Source organism: Vulpes vulpes, chromosome 1 (assembly GCF_048418805.1).
Source record: "Vulpes vulpes isolate BD-2025 chromosome 1, VulVul3, whole genome shotgun sequence".
Classification (NCBI taxonomy): domain Eukaryota; kingdom Metazoa; phylum Chordata; class Mammalia; order Carnivora; family Canidae; genus Vulpes; species Vulpes vulpes.
Window position 1 is genome coordinate 176,159,988 of NC_132780.1, and position 22,877 is coordinate 176,182,864.

Genomic DNA, 22,877 nt, shown 5'->3' on the forward strand with positions numbered 1-22,877 from the left:
AAATATGCAATATGATGACAAGAGAATCAGAATTTTAAAAATCTCAATAAGGCTCAAAAAATACGCGCAAAGTAAGAAGAGAGTAATTTTTTTTTTTTTTAAGATTTTATTTATTTATTCATGAGAGACACAGAGTGAGGCAGAGGGAAAAGCAGGCTCCATGCAGGGAGCCCGAGGTGGGACTGGATCCTCGGTCTCCAGGATCACACCCTGGGCTGAAGGCGGAGCTAAACCGCTGAGCCACCTGGGATGTCCGAAGACAGTAATTAATGGGGACAAAGGTTACATTTTAGGTTTGGTTCCAAAAACATCAGCTATGAAACATGGAACGGAGTAGAGAAAGCTTGACAAGTTGCACCCTTCCGTCTTCCTCTCTCCCCACCCCCTATCTAGCATAAAGAAGCCCCACACGGACTTGATCTTAAAACCTAAATACACACCCAAGTGCGTCATTAACAAAAGATTCAGATCCAGGAAAGAAAGAAAGTGCGTTCCTGTATCCTCTGCCGATCCAGCCTCCCCCGCAGATACGGATCTAGTCTGGGGGGCACCATGCTTGATAAGGCTATGACAGATCCTTTTCGATGCATGCTGAGTTGGATAATCCGTGTGAGGAATTTGAAACCAAGTCACATGATGAGGGCGTCGGGGTCTAGGGATACGGTTTGGAGAGGAGTGAACGTAGGAAGGACGAAGGTCTGTCGGAAGGGAGAAGGCTGAGCGCGCAAGGCCGGCGGCGGCGGCGGCGGCGGCTCTGGGTTGCTTAGCAACGGCGGGACCGCGCGTAGCCCGCGGCGCCGCTTGCACACCTGCAAGGCCGGAAAGCGAGCCGCGCCGTCGGAAGTGCCGGACGAGGCGCGACAGGCGGCCCCACGCGCGTTCCGACAGCGCGGGGAGCCCGGGAGGCCTTCCGCTCGCCGGTGACGAGCCGTGACGCCTCAATGGTTACCCTGGGCGCGGCTCGGGGGTTCGGAGGCCGGGGGCTCCGCTCTTCGACGCACCTCTCGTCAGGAGCGGGCGGCTGCTGCTGCGCCTCGGTCGGCCGTCGGGGCCGAGAACCATGAGCCCCGGGGGCGCGGGCTGCTCCCCCAGGCTGCTGCTGACGGTCGGCTGGCTGCTCCTGGCGGGCCTCCACTCCGCGTGTGGGGCGAACGTCACCGCCGCCCAGGATCCTGGCTTGGTCCACGAGGGCGAGGGCGAGGGCGAGGGCGAGGAGGAGGCCGAGGAGAGCGAGAGCGAGGGCGAGAGCGAGGCGGAGAACGAAGCCCAGTCGGCGACTGAGGAGGATGGTGAGGACGGGAGGCCCCTTGACGGGGACGCTTGAGGGCCAAGCCCTGCCCTCTGCCCTAGCACCCTGAGGACTGTTGCCCCTGTTCACGTCCGTAGAGCTCTCTTGCAAACAGCCTTGAGCTTACACTTTCTTCATGTGCCCAGTGGCCTTGAAGAGAATGTGCTAGTTCTCCAGGGCGCCCCAAGAAAAATAAATGAGCACGTACATGGAAGTCGTTACAGGATTACTACTAAGTATTGCTCTGGACAAGGAAAAAGATGCCCTCCCTCCCACTTTTTTTTTTTTTTTAAGGGGTAGGAGTTGGGGAGTAGCCTCTCACCAATGGGAATTATTATTATTATTATTATTATTATTATTATTATTATTATGTTAACCCACATTTATTTTTTTAATTTACATTTTAGTTAGTGGACATACAGTTTAATATTGATTTCTTGAGTAGAATTCAGTGATTCCTCACATACATAACAACCCCAGTGGTCATCACAAGTAGTAGCTTAATCCATCCAGCCCTGCGCCAACCGTCTCCCTCTGTCATTAAAGAGCCTGTTAGGGCTTGTTTCCCTCTTTCATTGTTTTCTTTCCTCCTTCCCATACATTCGAAATTTCGTTTCTTCAATTCCACATGTGTCTTATAACACATACTTAAAATGAAAAATACTTAAATATTTTTTAAAAGCTAGTGAGAAGAGTGGTTTTTTTGGTACATCCAATGGGAATTATTTTGATTCTTGGTAGTTACATGTTTTTCCTTCCCATTGTAGTTTTTTTTTTTTTTTTTTTTTTTAAATCCCAAATTGCTTGAGATCTTACTCCTTTCCACGTTTGCTGTTTAGGTTGGAACTCGGTGGAATAAAGAATTCCCCTCACTGTGACACATCTTAGATCAAAATGCTGGCAAAACTGCCCAGAAGTCCCATGTCAGCTTCATACAGCTCTATCCTTGAGCGCCTCTGTAGCATGGTGGTGTAATATTTGCACCTTCAACTTCCATACACAAAGGAATGATGGCAGTAGAAAACACCTATCAAGGGATCCAACTAGTGTTTTTGTTTGATAATACAAGGGAAAATGAACCTGTGCTTGGTTCATAAATTTACCTTGTTCTGCCGGCTTATTAAGCAATAAAACTTGACAAGCTGTTATACATGTTGCATTGGTTAGTAACTCACATGCTGCTGGTAGGTAGAAGGCCAGGTAAATTGCTGGTTTGCAGCCATTTAAAGGAGAAATGATCCCCTTTCTCTATAAATGACCCAGCGGAGATTCTTTTACTATTCTTTAATATCCTTGGCAATCTCCTGTCTCCTATACATATAGAATAGGTGCTGTATTTATCAGCCTTTCTGTTTATTTTCTGATAACAGATTGTGACCCGCAGTGATGGAAAGAAATGGACTATTGGAGGTTAATGATGGGATGGGAGTTTGCATCGCCTTCATAATATTACATTACAGGGAGCTTGGAGAGGTCCTTGACCTTGGAAATGTGAGAGAGACTAGACAAGAAAACATTATCTAAAGCATGACAGCGGTTGCTTCACTCCAGTTTTAAAAGTAATTGAATTAACAGTTTTAGTATTAAACTGTTCAAGGGATAGTTCTACCTGTGAAATGCTAAGTAGAGTTTAAGCTAAACCCAAGCAATGAAGTTACAATGCCTTAGGTACAAATTAAAATGCAGGCAAGTTATTTTTCTCTCATTCTCTCATCTGTAAACTTTAGGGAGTCTGTGTACCTTTTGAAATTTTATATGTATGATTTCGTGCATAGTTGCTTTTCCTGGAGAGAGTGAGAATCCAGAAGTGTAAATAATTGGAGGTGTTGAAGATTAGAAAATTTCCAGAGCCGTTATTAAAATTTGACAAAGCTCCTTTTAAACCCTCAATGACCAATAAAAATAGTCATCATTATTTGCTATCCAATGGACTTTAAAAAAATTTTACTTTTAAGGAATTTTACAAGTAATTTACAAAAGTAAAAATAAAGGGTTAATGAAAACAACTAATTTGAAATTTTAATAAGAATATAAATATGGAAAACTCCAAACTTTTTTTCCATATTTCTTGGTTTTGAAGATGTTAATATCATAAACGGGCAGGATACTTCGAATGCAACTAGATGCTCATTTACTGTTATGCATGAGTCTGGAATATATTCATCTTACAAATGCTGATTCCAGATTTCAGACAAATCTCTAATAGATTCTGGTTTATTAATTTGTGCATTGTCAAAACACAATACTTTTGAAAACTACGAAGCCACATATTTTGTTGATGAGAAGACCACCATGTTCTTTGCTCCATAATTGCAAAATATTTTCATTTTAGGTTTATAAACACCAATAAGAATGATTAGTCCAATGAATTTTATTCATTTCTAAATCATCTATTTTCTTTTTAGTCACTTTTGTATATATACCTGCCATCACAATCTGTCCATTTACAAATGTTATCAAGTAAATTTTGGTGGATAAACAGCTTTAAAAAGGAAAGAATATTGTCCATATCCTTTTAGCAAAACAGTGTGGTCCAGCTTCTGTTCATAAAACATTTCAGGATTAAGTCCTTCCTGTTGAAGACTAACTGGATGAGAATACCATATATCCTTTTCATACTTAGAAATGTAATATGAATTCATTGATTTTTGAGTTAGAGATAATTCATCTAGGGTATTCATCTAAGTTATCATTTCTCACTCATTTTGCTTATGCAGTCAATTTCACCATCAGCATTAGCATCTAAGGTGCTGCTGTCTATGTTCATCTTCTGATTCATCCAACATTTGTGAAATGTTTTTCTCTGTCAGTTTTCTCTTTACCTTTATGGGCAAAGGAAGGAAGGAAGAAAAGAAAAGCAGAGAAGAAAAGGAAAAGAAAGGAAAGAAAGGAAAAAGAAAGAAAGGAAGGAAGGAAGAGAAAGAAAGAAAAAGAAAAGAAAAGAAAAGAAAAAAGAAAAGAAAGAAAAATTTAAAAACCTCAGCAGTGTTCAATGAAAGCTAAAAATAGACTACCAGAAAGGTGCTTCTAGAGTTCTTTTATAGCTTCCTGAAAGATGATGCAATATACTTCAGGCAAAAAATAAGGAAACAAAGGATGATATAATAGCTATGATTTATTTTGCAATTACATCATCCTTCTAAGCAATTCCAAACATGCTTCCATTTTATTATCTTAGTCTTTTTTTTAAAAAAGACATAATTGGGAATAATCAATAAGAAATAATAAAATCCAGCATTATGAATGATGAAATAACAAAATGCTTAAACACTTAGGAAAAATTACTAAAATATGTTAGATTTATATTAATAACTCTTAACCCCCCATACCTTTTATACACTGTTAAACTTTTGATAAATCTGAAGGTATACTTAGACCCTTAGATTTATAGTTCTACCCGTACATTTATAAAAGGGACCAACAATAGATCTACATAATAATTGCAAAATAGAATGCATTTCATTCTCTAAAATAAGTTTTATCCTTTATAAATATAACTATTTTCTCTTTTTCTTTGGAACACCTCTAAGAAAAAATAAAAATTATGAAATATCGACCTTCTATATCAATTCTCAAGAAATTCAAAAATTAAAATTGGGCTCTGATGGTATATACCAACAGTTAAATTGTGCTGTCCAGAATTCAAGAGAACACTCCAGGATCTGACCAGAACAAAAAAGGAGTGTGATCATTATCTGCATCATTATGGATGCCGTGCTTTTATCAGTAAAATCTAAAACTGAATAGATTTTTAGGGAGGCCTCAACAGTCTTGACTCCTATTGAACTTACTATTGAAATCTCCACTCATTTTCACTTGTTCTGTCAAATTAAGACTATCCATATTTTGAGGAGAATTACTTTTCAGCTCCATGTGTAAGACATTTCTCTAAGGCTTCATTTTGGTAGATTTGCCTAGTATTCCATCCTGGCATTTTTTTAGAGCCAGATTTATCTTCAGACTTATTTGCTATCCTTCCTAGTTTTTCAGAACCTCTGGACTTAGCATGATAATACCAATATTTCCAGGTCATTAATAAAAATATTAAACAGGACAGAGTCCTATGATACTCTTTCCTTATACATTGACACCAACCAATAGCAACACTGGATATTACTGTTTAACAAGTTACATATAAAAGTTTACTAGCATTCAGACCATATATTTCCTTTTTACTCATAAGAATATGACAGGAAATTTTGGCAAATACCACACTGAAGTCCGAATACATGTAGTTTCTCTGACCCACCATTAGGGGACCCCTATAAAAAATGGAAGTCTGAATGACCTAATGGGCACTCACAGTCAAAAGGGACCTTAGAGATCATCTGATTAAATCCATTTTTTTTTTTCTGAAGTTAGAAGAGCGTAAATAACTTTCCCAAAGTAGCATAGGTAGTGAATAGTAGGGCTGATTGATTAATAGTTTTTGAATGGTTTTTGAAAAGAAGCTATATTTAGAGTCTGAAAGTATTAACTCATCCTCCTACCTGTGTTTTCTATGTTCTAGATTTGGCTTTTAATATATATCCCACAATGTGCCAGCAGAAGGTATCCAAGTATTTGAAGCAAAAGCATCAATTCAGAATTGATCATGATATTCCAAATAATTTAACAAAGTCAATATTGATTTACTTAACATATATACATCAAGAGCATACTTTGTATTCAGGGAACTGTATTTGGTGCTTGTAAGTATAGAATAGCAGTCTTTGTGAAGATATTGTCTTACAGTAACCAAAATAGGAAAAAAATCTGATGTGCACTGAGTGTGAATGAAGTTATATCTTAAGTATCACTAAAAGTATCACTTTTGTAGCACTAAAGTTACAGATTGTTTTCACATATATTATCTCATTTAATTCTTAGAGATACTCTCATTTAATTCATAATAAAATAAAATAGGTTCTCCTTTACAAATTTTTGCAGAAGAGTTAACTAGGCCTGATAGAGTTAAAGTAATTTGCTCAAATTCACCTAGTTAGTGGTAGAAGGAGCAATTTGGACTCCCAATTCTTATGCACTTTCCCATGTAATATTGTTAATTTAGGATACAATGCTTTAAAAAATTCTAACGCCTCATGTAATATTTTTTATATTGAAACATCAGTTCTTATCTGCTCTGAAGAATTGGTTATATACTATAGCTGGTAGAAATAATGCCAAACTTCAAAACAATTAGAAACAGAGTAACGTGATTTAAAATCAACAATATTTAACTACTCAAATACATGTATATTCCTAAATTATCCTGCTAAATAAAGTGTTGAAATAAATTCTTGGGAATAATTTATCATCTTAACCTAAGAAGGATAGAACCATTCTATGACATATTTTTAATGAACACTTGGCATAAAGACTTCTTTTTGGATGGAAATGATATACTCAATTTTTTTTGAAAAATAGAGAATAGAAAAAATTGGGGCCTTACAATTAGCAGGCTTTTGTTTTGTTTTGTTTTTCTGACCTATAGAACTTTAACTCACCATGTGTTGAGCTGATGAAATTTTTTTTTTAATTTATATAAAAGTTTGAATATAGACCTTTGCAAGACATTTCCTAACTTATTTAAGTACTTTGAAGGTTTAGGCTTCTTTTGACTTAACAATATTAGAAGATGTACTAGGAATGACACTGATTTTCTGATTTAATAAAACTTAAAAACTCTTTGTTTCCCATATAAGTGCTTGTATCCTTCATCCTCAAGTAACAATTTTTCCATTTGAAAAGTTTTCATATGATTGAATAATGTATATTTGCATTTTATGTTTAGCTTCAAATCAGACAGTAGTCAAAGAAGTAGAATTTGGGATGTGCACCGTTACATGTGGTAAGTAGCATAGAGCAGACAAATCAACAATATGTAATTTGGGGAGAAGGGAAGGTAAAAACTGGCAATTTTTATATGTAATTTGTGTACTTTCATTTATCTCTCAAATTATAATTCACATACAAAACTCAAAAGGTAAGATATTTTCAGTTTATAGCCTCTAAGCCTTATTTTAAGCCAGCTCCCTATATTTTTTTGGCACTTAAATTGATTTTATCAAGTGAAACTTTATCTCACAGGTGTTCAGAAGATGAAAGATCTTCCTGTGCATCTCAGAGACATCTTCCCACAGACTGTGTGGCAAATCAAGAAATTTGCCTATTTGTAATAGTCTATTCTAAATTCTACATTTCTCCAATTCATATGTTATGTCTTGGAGAAAAGAGGTATTAGCTTGAGGGGAAAGATAATATTAAAAAAAACTATGACCTCTATCATTCCATGAATAGACATTGGACATAAAATCTCTTACATAGATAGGGGTGGAATTAAGGCTGCACATACCATTAATAGACCAGTGTTTCTCAAACCTAAGTGCCTGCAGGGCTTGTTAAAACACGACTGCTGGACCTACCCCAGAGTTACTAACTCCCTAGGCCTTTGGAGGAGCTTAAGAGTTTGTATTTCTAAACAAGTTCACAAATAAATCTGATGCTGCTGGTTAGAAGACCATCTTTTGACAATCACGATAGACTAGAATGCTGAGAAGACAATAGATAATTTGCAATGAAATTAAGTTTATCCTAAATAAAACTGCCTTGGAAAAAGGATAGTGAAGGGAGGCAAAGATAAAAACCAAATGATAAGAAGCATAATCCATGCAGACCTAGAGCAGAATGATTTTTTTTTAAGTTACACCTGAATTGTTTATATTTGAATATATTTTCTGTCTCAAGATAATTTTAAACCTAATTTTTTCCTTAACTTCTTAGTGGATCAGAGTCCAAAATGAAAGGAATACATGTAATAAACCTGTGAATATTCATTTGCAATTTACATCTTTCTTTTGCAGCTTGCTTGAGAAATTTCACAGGTAGAGAATTACTTTTATGACAGTTCTAGTAATTTATATTGTATTACTCTATTTTATAAAGGTGTGTTTCAGAAATTACATATTTGTTCATCAAATGATTTTTTGAATTTTGCCTACTATGTACCAGGCATTGCTATAAGTGGTAGAACAACTCCTTCCCTACAGGAAGTGTATAGGGGCAAAGACAAAAATAATATTAAAACATGTAATACATCAGATGGTGATAAATTCTAAGGAGAAAGATAAACCTTAAAAGGCAACATTTTACATCTAAAATATTTTAAAATATTTTCAATTTATAAAAACTATTTAGAGGGAAAAAAGCACTTTGGTGAAAATTCTACTGAACTCTCAAAATAATATTTCAGCAGTCAAAAAGTTTACTTTTTCTGGAATACCCAGGCAGATTTTTAGGTGTTACTTAGACTTACAGAAAATCTCACACCTACACATGTCATCACAATGAACTGTATTTGGCTAAATAAATTCACAAATAAGCTTGCTTGGAAAATATTTGTGCATTTTAGAATAAGCCTGTGCATCTAGAGAGGTACCTTTCACAAATTCAAGCGGAGCTATACTGCAGCCATTCTTAGGCATCTCTTATTAATCAAGAGATCTTTCCTCGAAGAGTACATTTATGATGAGCACCGAGTAATGTGTAGAATTGTTGAATCAATATATTGTACACCTGAAGCTAATACTGTATGTTAACTATACTAGACTTAAAATTGAAAAAAATTAAAAAGAGATCTTTCCTCTTCCAACCTTTCATCTCCTTATCTCATGTAGAGTCCTCTCCCTTGCTACTCAAAGTTTGGTCCACAGACCAGCTGCATCAGCAACGTCTGGGAGCTTGTTAGAAATGCAGAATCTCAGAACCTACTCCAGACCTACTGAATCAGAATTTGCCTGTTAATAAGATTTCCAGGTGATTGCATGCACTCTAAAGTTTGAGAAGCACTGTTGTAAGTCATCTCTCGACTTCAACTCTCCCTTGCCCTTGAGAATGGGTTTTGTGATTAACATCTTTAGGGGCTGAAAGAGGGAATCTGGTAGAAAAGGAAATCAAGATGGACTGTTCCTTAGCCTGTGGCTACACAGTCATATCATACGTCACTTATCCTAGGACATGTTTAGCATGTCACTGATAGAGCATTTTATCATGTTCCTCAATTCTGGTGATGAAAGGCAAACCCAGTGGAGATCTGAGATCTGTTAGTAGAGACTTGATTTCTTGTGGTAAAAAAAGTGTGGTAATTCTCAAGACACTGTTTGTTAGAAATTGAGATTTGGTCATTAATACTTTGTCCTCTTATATTTAATACAGAATTTACTAATCTAAATATTAAAAAGCATCATTTATGTTTTAAAATGTGATTTTTGGGAAGTCCTTCAGTGCTCCAAAACCACTTCTAAAACTTCCATGGCCAGACAAATTTGGGAGATCCTGTTTACTACTATATTTCATCAAATCTAAGACTTTTGTTAGCTGTGAGAAGCATATTTTATGCACCTCTAAAAAGGAAAAATGCTACCAATTTGTCACATGCTGTCAATCTAAGATAAGTTCTGATTTCTCATTTCAAAGATGTTAAAATGTAAAAATTTTACATCTTAGGTCTATGAAAGTTTATACATAATAGCGCATTAATTTACTAGCATATTAAAAAAGTTCCCCCAAAAGTCTGTAATAAAGAAGACCCTTTAATTTTAATTTATCATTTTCAAATGGATATAGTTTTGGAATCATTTTTCATATGATAACTAGAGGAAACTCTAGTGTTTCATGTAACTCACTTTGGGAAATGCTGTTTTATGAAATAAAATGAGGGGCATAAAAATTCTAAGTGTCATTACTCTGAATTTAGGCATTTCTAAAATTAGAAGAAAAGTCTCAAAAAAGACCCAGGTGGAAAAGTAAAGAAGGTAGAATTAATTTTTCTTAACATTTGCTGATTTCTTTTACCAAAGGTGTTGGTATTAGAGAAGTTATACTAACAAATGGATGCCCTGGAGGTGAATCCAAGTGTATTGTACGAGTGGAAGAATGCCGTGGACCCGTAGATTGTGGCTGTGAGTTGGACTCTGCATTGGAAGGAGTTGGAGGGGAAGGGCTTACTCTGGGGAAATAGCTTTAACCTCAGGTTGCCATGGGTGGAAGGAATTGATCAATTGATATACTGAAAGAAAATTATGATAAAACTTAAAATTCCACTTACCTAGACAATTATAGCTCTGGGTACTTTTCTGCTTTTGCTTTACATTCTTCAGTGTTGTTTAAAATTTAACATATAGTCTCTGTAATACACTGGAACTTTATTATACTCAAGGTCTGTGGTCAAAGCTAATCTATAGTGAAACACCTTTTACACTTTGGTAATGACATTTTATTAGTAGATTGGCAGACTTTAAATTGGTAAGTTTGTAAGCTTTTCTATATAATATTACATTACTTTGAGATTTCATCATCTCTAGTAGGGGTTTCTAACCAGTAAATTGAAAGTCACTGGCAGATCTCAAAGTTTAATCTAATAGATCACTAAGTTGGATGCCTTTGCTATTTATTCTGCCAAAGGACCACACAGCTATGGTATTTTCCACCTGCTTCTTTTGATGATTTTACTTTGCATCCACTCACTCCTCTCTATTCTTCTACACTCAAACTCTCAATAATAATTTTGATAACTTCCAGCATATAATTGATGTTAAACTGAAAGTGGCTTTAAAAAAAAGATTTTATTTATTTATTCATTCATGGGAGACACACAGAGAGAGGCAGAGACACAGACAGAGGGAGAAGCAGGCTCCATGCAGGGAGCCAGATGTGGGACTCTATCCTGGGACCGGAGGATCACACCCTGAGCCGAAGGCAGGTGCTCAACCGCTGAGCCACCCAGGCATCCCACAAAAGTGGCCTTTAGAGCAGCCCGGGTGGCTCAGCGGTTTAGCACTGCCTTCAGCCCAGGGCCTGATCCTGGAGACCCGGGATCAAGTCCCACATCAGGCTCCCTGCATGGAGCCTGCTTCTCCCTCTGCCTGTGTCTCTGCCTCTCTGTGTGTGTGTGTGTTTCTCATGAATAAATAAATAAAATCTTAAAAAAAAAAGTGGCCTTTAAAAGTAGTCTTTGTATAAAGCAACTTACAATGCCTAATGGTATATATGTATTTATTTTTTCTTGTTTTTAGGGGGTAGACCAGTTACAGAAAGTCTTGACAGTGTTAGACTGGCATGTGTTCATATATCTCCTGTAAATCGTTTCAAATATGTTTGGAAACTTCTAAGGCCAGACCAAGTAAGTAATGAATGTATGTAATGTGGTGCTTTCTAGTGAGCGATAAAATTTGTTTCCCAGTACTTGATGGCTATCAGAAAACTTTCTTTTTAGAAGCAGTTTGCAAAAATGAAGTTAAAAATCTTACAACCTTGTTATTAATATTTTAATTTAATTTTAATAATGCAATAATCGCATTATTAAGTGGGGCTAAAACTTTACATATGTCTTGGGGTCAGCTATTATCAGAACTTAAAAACATCCCTTTTATATAAAGTATTCTATTTTGGAAGCAAAGTGTTCATTTTTATGTACAGGAATTACATGATGATAATAGTAACTAACATTAATAGAGGGCTTATTAAATATCAGACACACACCAAGCACTATAGTTTCTTTTAACCCAGATACTAATCTATGAGATAATTCTTACCATTACACCCATTTTACAGATAAGTAACTGAGAAGCAGAGAGTCACACAGGCAGAAATCTTAGAGTTAGTACTTAATGTCGGGATTGTCTGACTCTAAAATCCATGTGCATAATCAGTTACTGTCCTAGACTGAGAGACGATGACTATTCTTTTGTTATGGGAAATAAATTGTTTCCTGATCTTAAGTATACATGAAGAATGTTGGCACTTTTTTTTCCTTTTTAAATAGCAACCCATTATCCTTGCAAATGATTCAGCAATCCTGGAAGTACGCAGGGAAGTTCACCCCTTGATTTTTGAGTGTGCCACCTTGGATAATAATGAAATAATAGCAACAGTTAAATTCACAGTCTATACAACAAGTGGTAAGTGCCCAGTTATATTTTGGTTTGCTTATATCAAACTTAAAAAGCATCAAAATCATTTGGAGGGCTTCTTGAAATAGATTGATAGCCTCACTCCAAGAGTTTCTGATTCAATAGATCTTGGGTGGGGCTGGCATAGCAGTTTGCCTTTCTAACAAGTTCCCACGTGTTGCTGGCTCAGGGACAACCTTTGGAAAACCACTGGTGTTTATCATTTAGACTTTCTACAAGGTGGTACTTAATTTCTTTTTCACAATATAGGGTCAGATGTGTTTCCCTTTGGGAAACTGGTGCATTCCTGAAGCATCTCCAAAGGCAGTTCTCTAATTTGAATTATATTCTCTCACTTCTGTCACAAAAGTGAAATGGATACATGGAATTCTCATAGATGCTTACAAAATTTTTGATACAGTAAAATAATAAAATTAAGAAACATTATTTCAAAATATAGCTCTTTAAAATTATTCATTTGAAGAAAATATTTTTTGATGAAACAAGAATACAGTCCTCAATATATGTTACAAAAGACAAATCTTGCCCTGAACATAATTTTACATGTTAGAAACTATGCTTCCCTTGCAATTGGTTCCATGTGCATGTCCTTTCAGTTTAGACTATGATGTATAACATATCCAGTTATTTCCTTTTGTTCAGTTGCTCTTAGCCATTTTTATTATAGTTGTCATTGTTGTTGAGGTAATGAGGGGGTTTGGTCACAAGTTCTTTTGAGAATCAAATCAAAACTCAGGAGGCTTTTCCCAGAAGAAATGCCCACATAAACAAACCTGCCAGAAACTACCTGTTATTTTAATAGAATCCATGGATTTCTTGAAGCTTTTTCTGAATCCCAAGGAAAGAATTTATGCTAAAGTTTAGAGATACCATACAGCATAACACTGTTTATTAAAATGGAATTAAGCTAAAGTGTTTAAGGCATGACTTTTAAGAATAAACTATAACTTTCTTTAATGTGTTTACTGTCTTTAAAAATAATTATGGTGAAAGTTAATAATTTCATGTTGAGATATCAAGTATTAGTAAAAGGATAATTTCAAAAAAATGCTTAAAAAAAAGCAAGAAAGGATCAAACCTCATCAAACTAAATATCTCAGTGAGTACTAGTTTAGAGTAATAAAAGTTTTGGGGGCCATTCTCAGTTTTTGTCCCCACAGCCTAGTCCTTGTTAGGACCATAGCTCTTCTTTTGATTAGAAGTCTTTTGGGGATCCCTGGGTGGCTCAGCGGTTTGGCGCCTGCCTTTGGCCTGGGGCGCGGTCCTGGAGTCCCGGAATCGAGTCCCGGGATCGAGTCCCGGGATCGAGTCCCATGTTGGGCTCTCAGCGTGGAGCCTGCTTCTCCCTCTGCCTGTGTCTCTGCCTCTCTCTCTCTCTCTCTCTCTCTCTCTGTGTCTATAATAAATAAAAAATAAATCTTTATAAAAAAAAGAAGTCTTTTTAAAAAATTATTTTATTTTATTTAAATTCAGTTAATTAACATATCATGTATTATTACTTTCAGAGGTAGAGTTCAGTCATTCATCAGTTGTATGTAACACCCAGCGCTCATTATATTACATGCCCTCCTTAATGCCCGCCACCCAGTTACCCCATCGCCTCACCCACCACCCCTTCAGCCACCCTCAGTTTGTTTTATAGAAGTCAGTATGCATTTGATAGTGTGTAAGCTAAGGGCTAGAGACATACACTGAAGTGTTAGCCCTTAAATGAGACAAAGCTCACTTCTCTTTTGTAGCAGTCCAACACTGATGGGTTAGCTTTGCCATCTCAGTACATGGTCTGGTTAAATGACAAAATGCTTTTAGAGCACTTTGGTATCTATTAGCTTCTTTTAAAAAGTGACAATTGGGAATACCCCTGTGACAGACCCTTTTGGCTATTTGGACATAAAACAACTATTTTGTCTATAAATGTCAACACAGTATGGTACTGGCCTGAAACAAGTACCCACAATTAAAATATCTTTAGGGTAAATATGATTTAGTTAATGAAAATTTCCCATTCACCCCTATACATCAGATTTTTCACTTCCACAATAGTTGTCTTTATAATTAGGCATTGTTATGGATTGAATTGTGTCTCCCTTCTCAAGTCTTAACTTCCAGAACCTCAGAATGTGACTGGGATGGGAACAGGATCGTTGCAGATATAATTTGTTTGGGTAAGATAAGGTCATACATACTAGAATAGAGTGGGCCTTTAATTCACTATGACTGGTGTCCTTATAAGAAGAGGGAAATTTGGACACAAACACAGAATGAGAGAGAGAGAATGTCATATGAAGACACAAAGACACACAGGGAAAAGACAGTCATGTGAAAACAGAGACAGAGATTGGAGTTATGTTGCCACAAGCCAGGGAACATCTGGGGCTACGAAGAGCAGGAAGAAGAAAGGAAGGATCCACCCCCAGAGCCTTTGGAGTGAGCAGGGTGTTACCAACACGTTGCATTCAGACTTTTAGCCTTTACAACTATGAGACCATAAATTGTCTGTTGCTTTTAAGTCACCCAGTTTGTGGTACTCTGCTATCATGGCCCTAGAAAACAAATGCAAACATAAGCTTCATTTTTCTAAGAAGTCAGAACATTGAAATCCATCCTGTTTTTCAATAAGAAATTTCAATAGGAAATGCAGCCTATTTTTTTTAGGTATAAAAGTAATCTAGATATAAAAGTGATCCTTGCAAGAAGACTGCTCTTGAAATAAAGTAAAATCTTTATACCTCTCACTCTTCATCCTCTTGGCTAGTATTGCAGAGTAATGAATAAATGGAAAGGAATTTTGCATTTCTTCTTCTAAGGTTTTAATCCTAAAAGGGATCTTTCATTTGAGCTTTAAAAACCTCACTGCTTCTGTAAATCCAAAATTATCAAAAACAAAAAGATTTTAAAAATCCAACAATGTTGGAATATATGATGTGATTTCTCTATAATACTTGGGACTATTTGGTGAGCTCACCAATTGAATTTATAGCTCTAGAATTACTAAGGAGAATGAAAAATTATACTCCATGGTGTTTAAAAAATAGGAAAAAAATTCAGACAAATAAGCAGATGAGATTGCCCATACAAAAGAAACTACTTCTGAAAGAGGGGTACTTACCAAAATTAAAATATTGCAATGTATAAAGCATAGCTTGCACAAATCATTAAACCTCCCTGAACATTGGTTTACTTATCAGTGTAATTCAGTAATTGTATCCAGTGATCTCTCTGGTCCTTCTCCACATGAATTCTTATGATCCAATGATTTTGAGGACTAGGAAGAACCATAACAAAGCTATATAATTGGTAAAATAAATAGTATTTGATGTAATTGGCTTTTCACCAATTTATAGTATAGCAATGTTATAATGCATATGGTAGACTGGCTTTGTCTCTTTAATAGCCTTATTTTCAGGAAGAGCAGAAAGATATGGAGAGAATGTCTAATTTAAAAGTGTGTGGATATTTGTATAAAAATAAACTTGAAGCTCTATTTTACAACATATATAAAAATTAAAGATATATGATAGATGATAGTCCTTTATTTTATTTTTTTATTTGAGAGAGTAGTGAGAGCTCGACTGGGGGGGGTGGGGTCGAGAGGTAGGGGAGTGTAGGGGCAGAGGGAGAGGGAGAGGCAGACTCCTCACTGAGCAGGGAGCCTTACTCGGCGCTCAATCCCAGGACCCTGGGACCCTGAGATCATGATCTGAGCATGTCAGGTGATGGTGAAGTTGTCGGAAGGCACACAGGCAGACCACTTAACCAACTGAGCCACGCAGGTGCCCTGAGATGTCATAGTTCCAAATGTAAAAATTAAAACTTTAAACATAAAGTTTTAAAAAAGAAACATAGGGGAAAATCTGCATGATACTGGAGTAGGCTAGGGTTTCTTAGCTATGACTCAGAAAACAATCACCATAAAAGGGAACATTGATAAATTAGGCTTCATTAAAATTAAAAACTTTAACTCATTAAAAAAATCATTAGAAAAATGAATAGGCAAGCCAAAACCTGGGAGAAAAAAATTCACAAAACTTACATAACCATTATAATCAGTTTGGGCAAAGATCTTACAGTTTTTTAGTAAACTAAAGAATACCTCTTCCCTATGACCCAGGAGTTCCACTCTTAGATATTTATCCAAGAAAAGGAAAATACGTGTTTGCAGATGACTTGCATAAAAATGTTCATCGTAGTTTATAATAGCTTAAAGCAGCAACAGCCTACCTGTTCATCAGTAGAAGAATGAATAAACAAATTAGAATACTACTCTTCAATAAAAAAAAGAAAAAAATATTAATGTATGCAGCAGTTTTGGTGAATCTCTAAAACAGGCTGAGTAAAAAAGCCTCACATGAAGGAATATATAGTATATCTTTCCATTCCTATAAAGTTCTAAAACAAGCAGAACTAATCTGTGGTGGAAAAGAGCATTAGTATAGTAGTTGCTTCTGGAAGATGGGGCAGAAATTACCTGGAGGGACTCAAGGGAATTGATGGGGTATAGCAATATTCTGTGACTTCACAGGGTTTGAATTACGTATGTGTGTTTGTATTTGCCAAAACTAAATAAATGTACACTTAAAATCTTTGTGCAATTCATCGAAAATTTTACCTCAAAAGAAAAAATATAAACAAGTATTGAACTCTGGTTAATGATACACCTTTTGAAGTTTTTTCGGGGGAAGTATGCAGACATTAGCAAATAATGTTGAAATGCATTGAAAAAATAAGATGGATGAATGGATTTATAGGAGGATGGATAGATGGGTAGTAAAGTGTTGATGGTAGTATCTAGGTGGTGGGAATACAGAATGTTTGGTGTTCAATTATTTCAAATTTTCTGCATGTTTGTAAAGGACATTTCAGAGTTTATGAGCAAGTTTATTAGTAACTTTCTTTTCATTAATTCTTTCTGTGTTTTTCTAGAGTTAATTTTTGTATATAAAGTTTCTATTTAGATATCTTTTTTTCCAGTAGTAATAATCATCAGATGTGTGTTTTTTTCTCTAGAATTGCAAATGAAAAGATCAGCTCGACCAGACACTGATGCAGTCCTAGTTTTTGTGCTGACCATAGGAGTTGTAATCTGTATATTCGTGATCTTTATACTGATCTTCATAATTATAAACTGGTAGGTGAAGGACTGAACTGAGTCATCACCCTTGCTTGATGTCCTCCTTGTCTGGCACACCCCTCTTGTTTGATGAACCCAAAGGACTGTCTGTAACACCCCCCATATATGTCTTGAAATAGTCCAACACCCTGTATACCTCCTGCAACTATTCTGCTTCAGGCTACCTAAGATCATGACTTGCTTCTCACCATGAGAGGGCTTTAAGTGCAATTTTTATAATTTTACATGGTAATTGCAAAAAAAAATATTTTTTAAAGGTTTTATTTATTCATTTATTTATTCATGAGAGACAGAGAGACACAGGCAGAAGGAGAAGCAGAGAAGCAGGCTCCATGCACAGAGCCCAAAGCAGGACTCAATCCCGGGATTCCAGGATCATGCCCTGAGCTGAAGGCAGGTGCTAAACTGCTGAGCCACCCAGGGATCCCCCCAAAAAATGTTTTTAATGAATGTGTATGTTCAGTTGTAGTTCTCAACAATTCTAAAACTTGATTGGTATAAACTACTAATTAATTTTTTGAAAGAATATTTCTAATATTTATATGAGTTTACACCCTGGTACAGCCTGAGGATTCATCTACTATCACAAATGTAGCTGATACACCACAAACTAAAAATATCATAACTAAAGACACATTTCTATATGCAGAAAATTATATATACCTACTTAGTTTTGGTTTTCAATTCATAAAGGATATTTGTTTTGTTTTTGCTTTTTCTCCAGGGGGGCAGTCAAGTCTTTCTGGGGGGAGAAAGCCTCAACAACTGAGATACAGTCTGAACTGAGTTCAATGAGATACAAAGATTCAACTTCTCTTGACCAGTCACCAACAGAAATACCTGGAAATGAAGATGATGCTTTAAGTGAATGGAATGAATGATGTATGGATGATATATAAGAAGCCAAAAGAGAGTAGAGAATATCAGATTCATTACTATAAAAATAAAATATATGGTGAAATACTTTAATAATATTGCAAGTGATTTCCACAGTCTAAATGTAATGTAATATGAGAATGTGCTTAGTCAGTGTGTGGTATGAGAAGGGGCTGTTTTAGTCAGTTTATCTTTGTGATGGAGTTATCAAAAATAATTTTAATTTGTTCTCCACATTTGCCATTTCAGGTAATTACTTTGTCACATTTACCTAGAGGTACATACACACATAATATGCTAAACACATTTTTGATCAGTTTGATCATTTCTTTTTTTTTTCCAGTTTGATCATTTCTAAGGTGATTTGCCTGTTTTGTCCCAAATAAGAAAAATGTAATAGAGAAGACGTTTTACATTTTAGACTTTCTATCTTCTGAGAGTGCTGGGTTGAATTCTATCTTCTGAGAGTGCTGGGTTGAATTTATTAAGATTAATCATACTTTAGAATTTCTGCAGAGTGTGTGACATACAAAGCATCACTTATAAGACATGAAATAATAATAACAGCAACAACCACCACCAACACTCAGTAACTACTATGTGCCAAACATCACTCAAAGCATTTTACATTATTTTAGGTAATGTAATTATGATTGTAGGTAAGAAATCTGTAAAGAGGAGGTGGGGTGGAACTTGGACATGGCTGAGTAAATGATATAAATTTAACTGCCCTGTATTTCTCACAAAAAAAAAATAAATTAAGGATTTTTTGAATATCCACTGATAAGAACCTTCATTGTGCTTGGTATACAGGTAATAACATCTCAAAACCATTATTATTTCTTATTTCTGAGCATCATCTCTGTCATTTTGTGCTATTATTGTGTGATATGGCCAAATATCATGCAAGATACCAAGGCACTAGAAAGTTTAATTTGGTAAACTTATCAGAAATTAATTTTCAGAGGTTATGATAGTAGCACAAAATACACTTAATTTTTTATAGGTGAATTCTATGCCAACTTTATTGATCTTATTACAAGATTTATCTGATGACAGCATTAACTGCCCATCTGTGAAGAAGATGCTATAAATGGGCATTTATGGTGTATACACCCCTCTGGTAGCCTAGAAATAGGCTGTGTTGTGGAATTATCCATGCTTTCTATTTTATATTTGTGCTTGAGAGAAGCAATGAAGAATTGGCTGGAAAATGATCATTATCCGTTGTGGGAATTCCACTGGAGACTTCAAAGTAAAAAGAAATTGTTTTAATAAAATCTTCCAAAATAATTGTGGGTTTTTTGGTGACACCCTTCTTCCTCCTAGATAAGCATTTAAAAAAAAAGTCAGCTTTCCATTTCTTATTCCTGATTAATATGGCATAGGTGCTGATCATTCTTGAATGGTAATTATTATTCTTATTTTTAGAACCATGAATAGCAGTGATTTCTAACTGTATTTCAGTGACCATTAGTTCAGTCAGATTAACAGGTTTAGTTGTCAGTGCTGTTTACTGAATATTCCTCTCTGTCTACTCTCTAGGCATGTGGTCAGGTGGGGCCATGTGACTAGTTCTGATCAATAAGTTATGAGACAAAATTCCAAATGTCACTTTCAGACTAGAACATTTCACTGTGAAAATATCCAAAGCTTATCTCCTCTCTGCTAGACCAACTAGAAATACTTAGGTAGTGACTGCTCTGACACCTTGGATCCCAGAGTGAGGCTCACATGGCACATGATCTCCAGTCAACCAACAATAGATATGTAGCAAGTGATAGAAATAAACCTTGTTATTTTAAGCCATTGAAAGTTAGAGATTGATACAGCAGCTTTACCAAGGCTATCTTTATTGGCACATAAATGTTTTCTGAAAAGTTTTCATGGTCATATGAGTTGAAGACTTCTTTAGTATAGAACTGCCCATCAATATGCTATGCACATTCGGACTCTCCAAAGAGGGGATATAGGTGTATTTTTCAAATTTATTGGTAGTATATGGAACAAAAGTGGAAGCATGCATGAATGTTAATACTATGCCAACTCAGAAATCCAGTTTTGACCAGAACTGTCTGATAGATCTGTTTATAAGGCATCAGGGCTCAATGAAGTAGTCTTTCACAATGTATAACACACTGCCTATTTTTTTTTTTCACACTGCCTATTGATATACCTTTGACTATAGTAACACTTGCCCTTTTAGATCTATCTGGTGTTACTCAGACCTTCCACTGATCATGATTTACTTTGATGGTCTTTCTTGAAGTTACCTTATTCCTAAGAGCAGGGGCTCCTCTCTTAAGTACTATGACCACACTGGACTAGTTTTAATAATCATCAAACCTATATAGAAATAGATTAAAATATGCTTGAAGTCTCCCATGAAATCACTCCAGGTCTCACAAAGACCCTCTGTTATCTGCCACTTGGTCATAGTCTGTGTGTGGAGGTAGGGGGGATCTACTTCTCCCATGGTGCCTGTGGTCTCCATTGCACACCACTAAAGACTTATGGAACAAATTAATTTCCCTCTCCAGGTAGACTAAGCCAGAGACATCTTCTAGTTCTTAACTACTCCAAAATTCTAAACCTTGCATTTATTACTTTTCTTAGTCACCAAAATATCCACAGGGAAAGCCTTGAGGTTTGCATTTGGATCCAGGAGTAAATGAAGCAAGGCAATAATGTATCCAAAAGAGCCTTGCTTTTCTGCCCCTCGGCATTGGTCTTTGCATATGTAGCAGCAGGATTTTTTGAAGTGTGCAGATAACACTACTCACCAAAAAAATCCTTCACAAAAAAAAAAAAAAAATCCTTCATTTGTCCTTTCATTCAACTAACCTTCATTGAGCCATTCCTATGAGCCAGGTACTAGTCATTAGGAATACAGTTTGAGAAAAATAGATTCCCTCTTCTTTTGAAGTTTGTCATTTACCCAAGACACGGAAGTTACAATTAAGCACACCAGGATTAACATATTGAAGAAAAGCTGCAAGCTTCTATGAAGCTGTACTAGGGGAAATAACATTTAAAGGAGACTTGAAGCCTGAATAGGCATTACACTGGTTAACGGGGAAGAGGACCTAAGCAGAGGGAAGAACAGGTGTGAAGGCTCTGAGTCAGGAAAGAGCATGACACATTCTGAGAGAAGCCTAGCTAAGTTGGAATGCAGAAGAAAAGCAGGGGGAGATTGGTAGGAGATGAGGTTGGAAATGCATGTAGGAGTAGATAATGTGTGTGTGTGTACATATACAAATAATATAGCCAAATGACCTGAGAATACATATCAAAGGATTCAATATTGAAATTACTACTACTGATTTTTTTTTTTTTTTTTTTTTTTTTGCTAAGCTGGATTTGCCCATGCCTTCCTGGACATTTACTAATGGCCTTTTGATAGATGATGTCTATTGATCCTTACCTAGATAAGGTAGTCTATATCTTAATCTGGGCTCTTTTGAGTCCTACTGAAATGCAAGATCTCCTTAATTAGACCTAATTCTTTTCCATAATAGTCCCTAATTCACATATTATTCAGCTAAGATCTAGAAACAGGAGATTAAGAATCCCCAACAATGACTAGGGTTGGTAAGCATACCTCTGGGCCAGCAGCAAGTGATAGATGATTGGTAGACATAGTAGGCTACAGTTTCATACAATTTTGGACGTGACATATAATGAAGCAGATAACGTTATTCATCTTGTTGAAATACACTCCAACTTCCTTCTGTTAACATATGCATGATACTTCAAAATGATTTTCTTCCCAGAGTAGCTCTAATATAAGCTGTATGTTCTCCATTTCAGTCTTCTTGATCTCTTAAAAATTGATGTGACTTTTCTATTTTGCTTCTACTTTATATTTTAAATCTACTTCTCCTGTTATTTTTTGTTATATACTAAAGGACAATCTTTTTGGAATTCATAACCCATCTCTGTTGTGATCCACCATCTGTCTCATGGAACAGAGAACCCATTTACATGGTTATTTAGGCTTTGAGGTTACTGCAACTTTATTATCTGTGTCATTTGTATGATAGAAAACAGTTTGCCTTTGACAGTTTTCTGATTCTTGTTGAAAATAAAATGTGGATGTTGAATATCAGAACCTTTTTCACCACTTAAAGGAAGTAACATGCAAAAAAGGGACACATCTTTCTTTGATATTCAATTTCTACATTTTGTGAAAGTATCAAGTGCATTCAAATTAATGATAGGTATTCAAGTTTTTTTCTTAAAAATAATTTGAGGGTTAAGCAACAATCATTTAAATTATGCTCTTAGAAACATATATATCAGTTTATTATTTTTTGTACTTACATATTTATAAATATAGATCTTATTTGAAATTAATTCTCTAGACTCTGTAGTGAGTATTTTCATCAAAAATGAAGTACATTAGTAATTCTGCTAAGTGAAACTTGCATGAGCAAAGGTTCAAAGGTGACAATTAAATTGTTGCTTTTATATGATGACAGTGCAATATATCCTTGAGAAATGTTTCTATAGCTGTGGAAGTTTTTATGCTGAGCTGCCTATAAGACCCACTGGATTTCTTTTTCACTCAGATACATTTTTTTTTTGTATACATTATTTTTTGGGGACAATAGCAACGTCACAGCTTCCTTTC

General features: G+C 35.9%; 1 protein-coding gene across 1 annotated transcript; it reads left to right on the forward strand.

Moving 5' to 3' along the window:
- Positions 1-681: 681 nt before the first annotated feature.
- Positions 682-19,537, forward strand: SPACA1 (sperm acrosome associated 1). Its single transcript, XM_025983858.2, has 7 exons — positions 682-1,289; positions 7,062-7,118; positions 10,126-10,227; positions 11,341-11,447; positions 12,090-12,225; positions 17,245-17,365; positions 18,093-19,537. The coding sequence occupies exons 1-7, from the start codon at positions 1,061-1,063 to the stop codon at positions 18,247-18,249; spliced, it is 909 nt and encodes a 302-aa protein (XP_025839643.1). The 5' UTR covers positions 682-1,060; the 3' UTR covers positions 18,250-19,537.
- The last annotated feature ends 3,340 nt before the right edge of the window (positions 19,538-22,877 follow it).

Bases quoted from the DNA above. Each gene is read 5' to 3' on its own strand.
- SPACA1 (XM_025983858.2), top strand. From the start codon at position 1,061: ATGAGCCCCGGGGGCGCGGGCTGCTCCCCCAGGCTGCTGCTGACGGTC. The intron at 10,228-11,340 runs GTGAGTTGGACT...TCTTGTTTTTAG, and splicing joins TGGACCCGTAGATTGTGGCT to GGGGTAGACCAGTTACAGAA. The intron at 12,226-17,244 runs GTAAGTGCCCAG...TTTTTTCTCTAG, and splicing joins CACAGTCTATACAACAAGTG to AATTGCAAATGAAAAGATCA.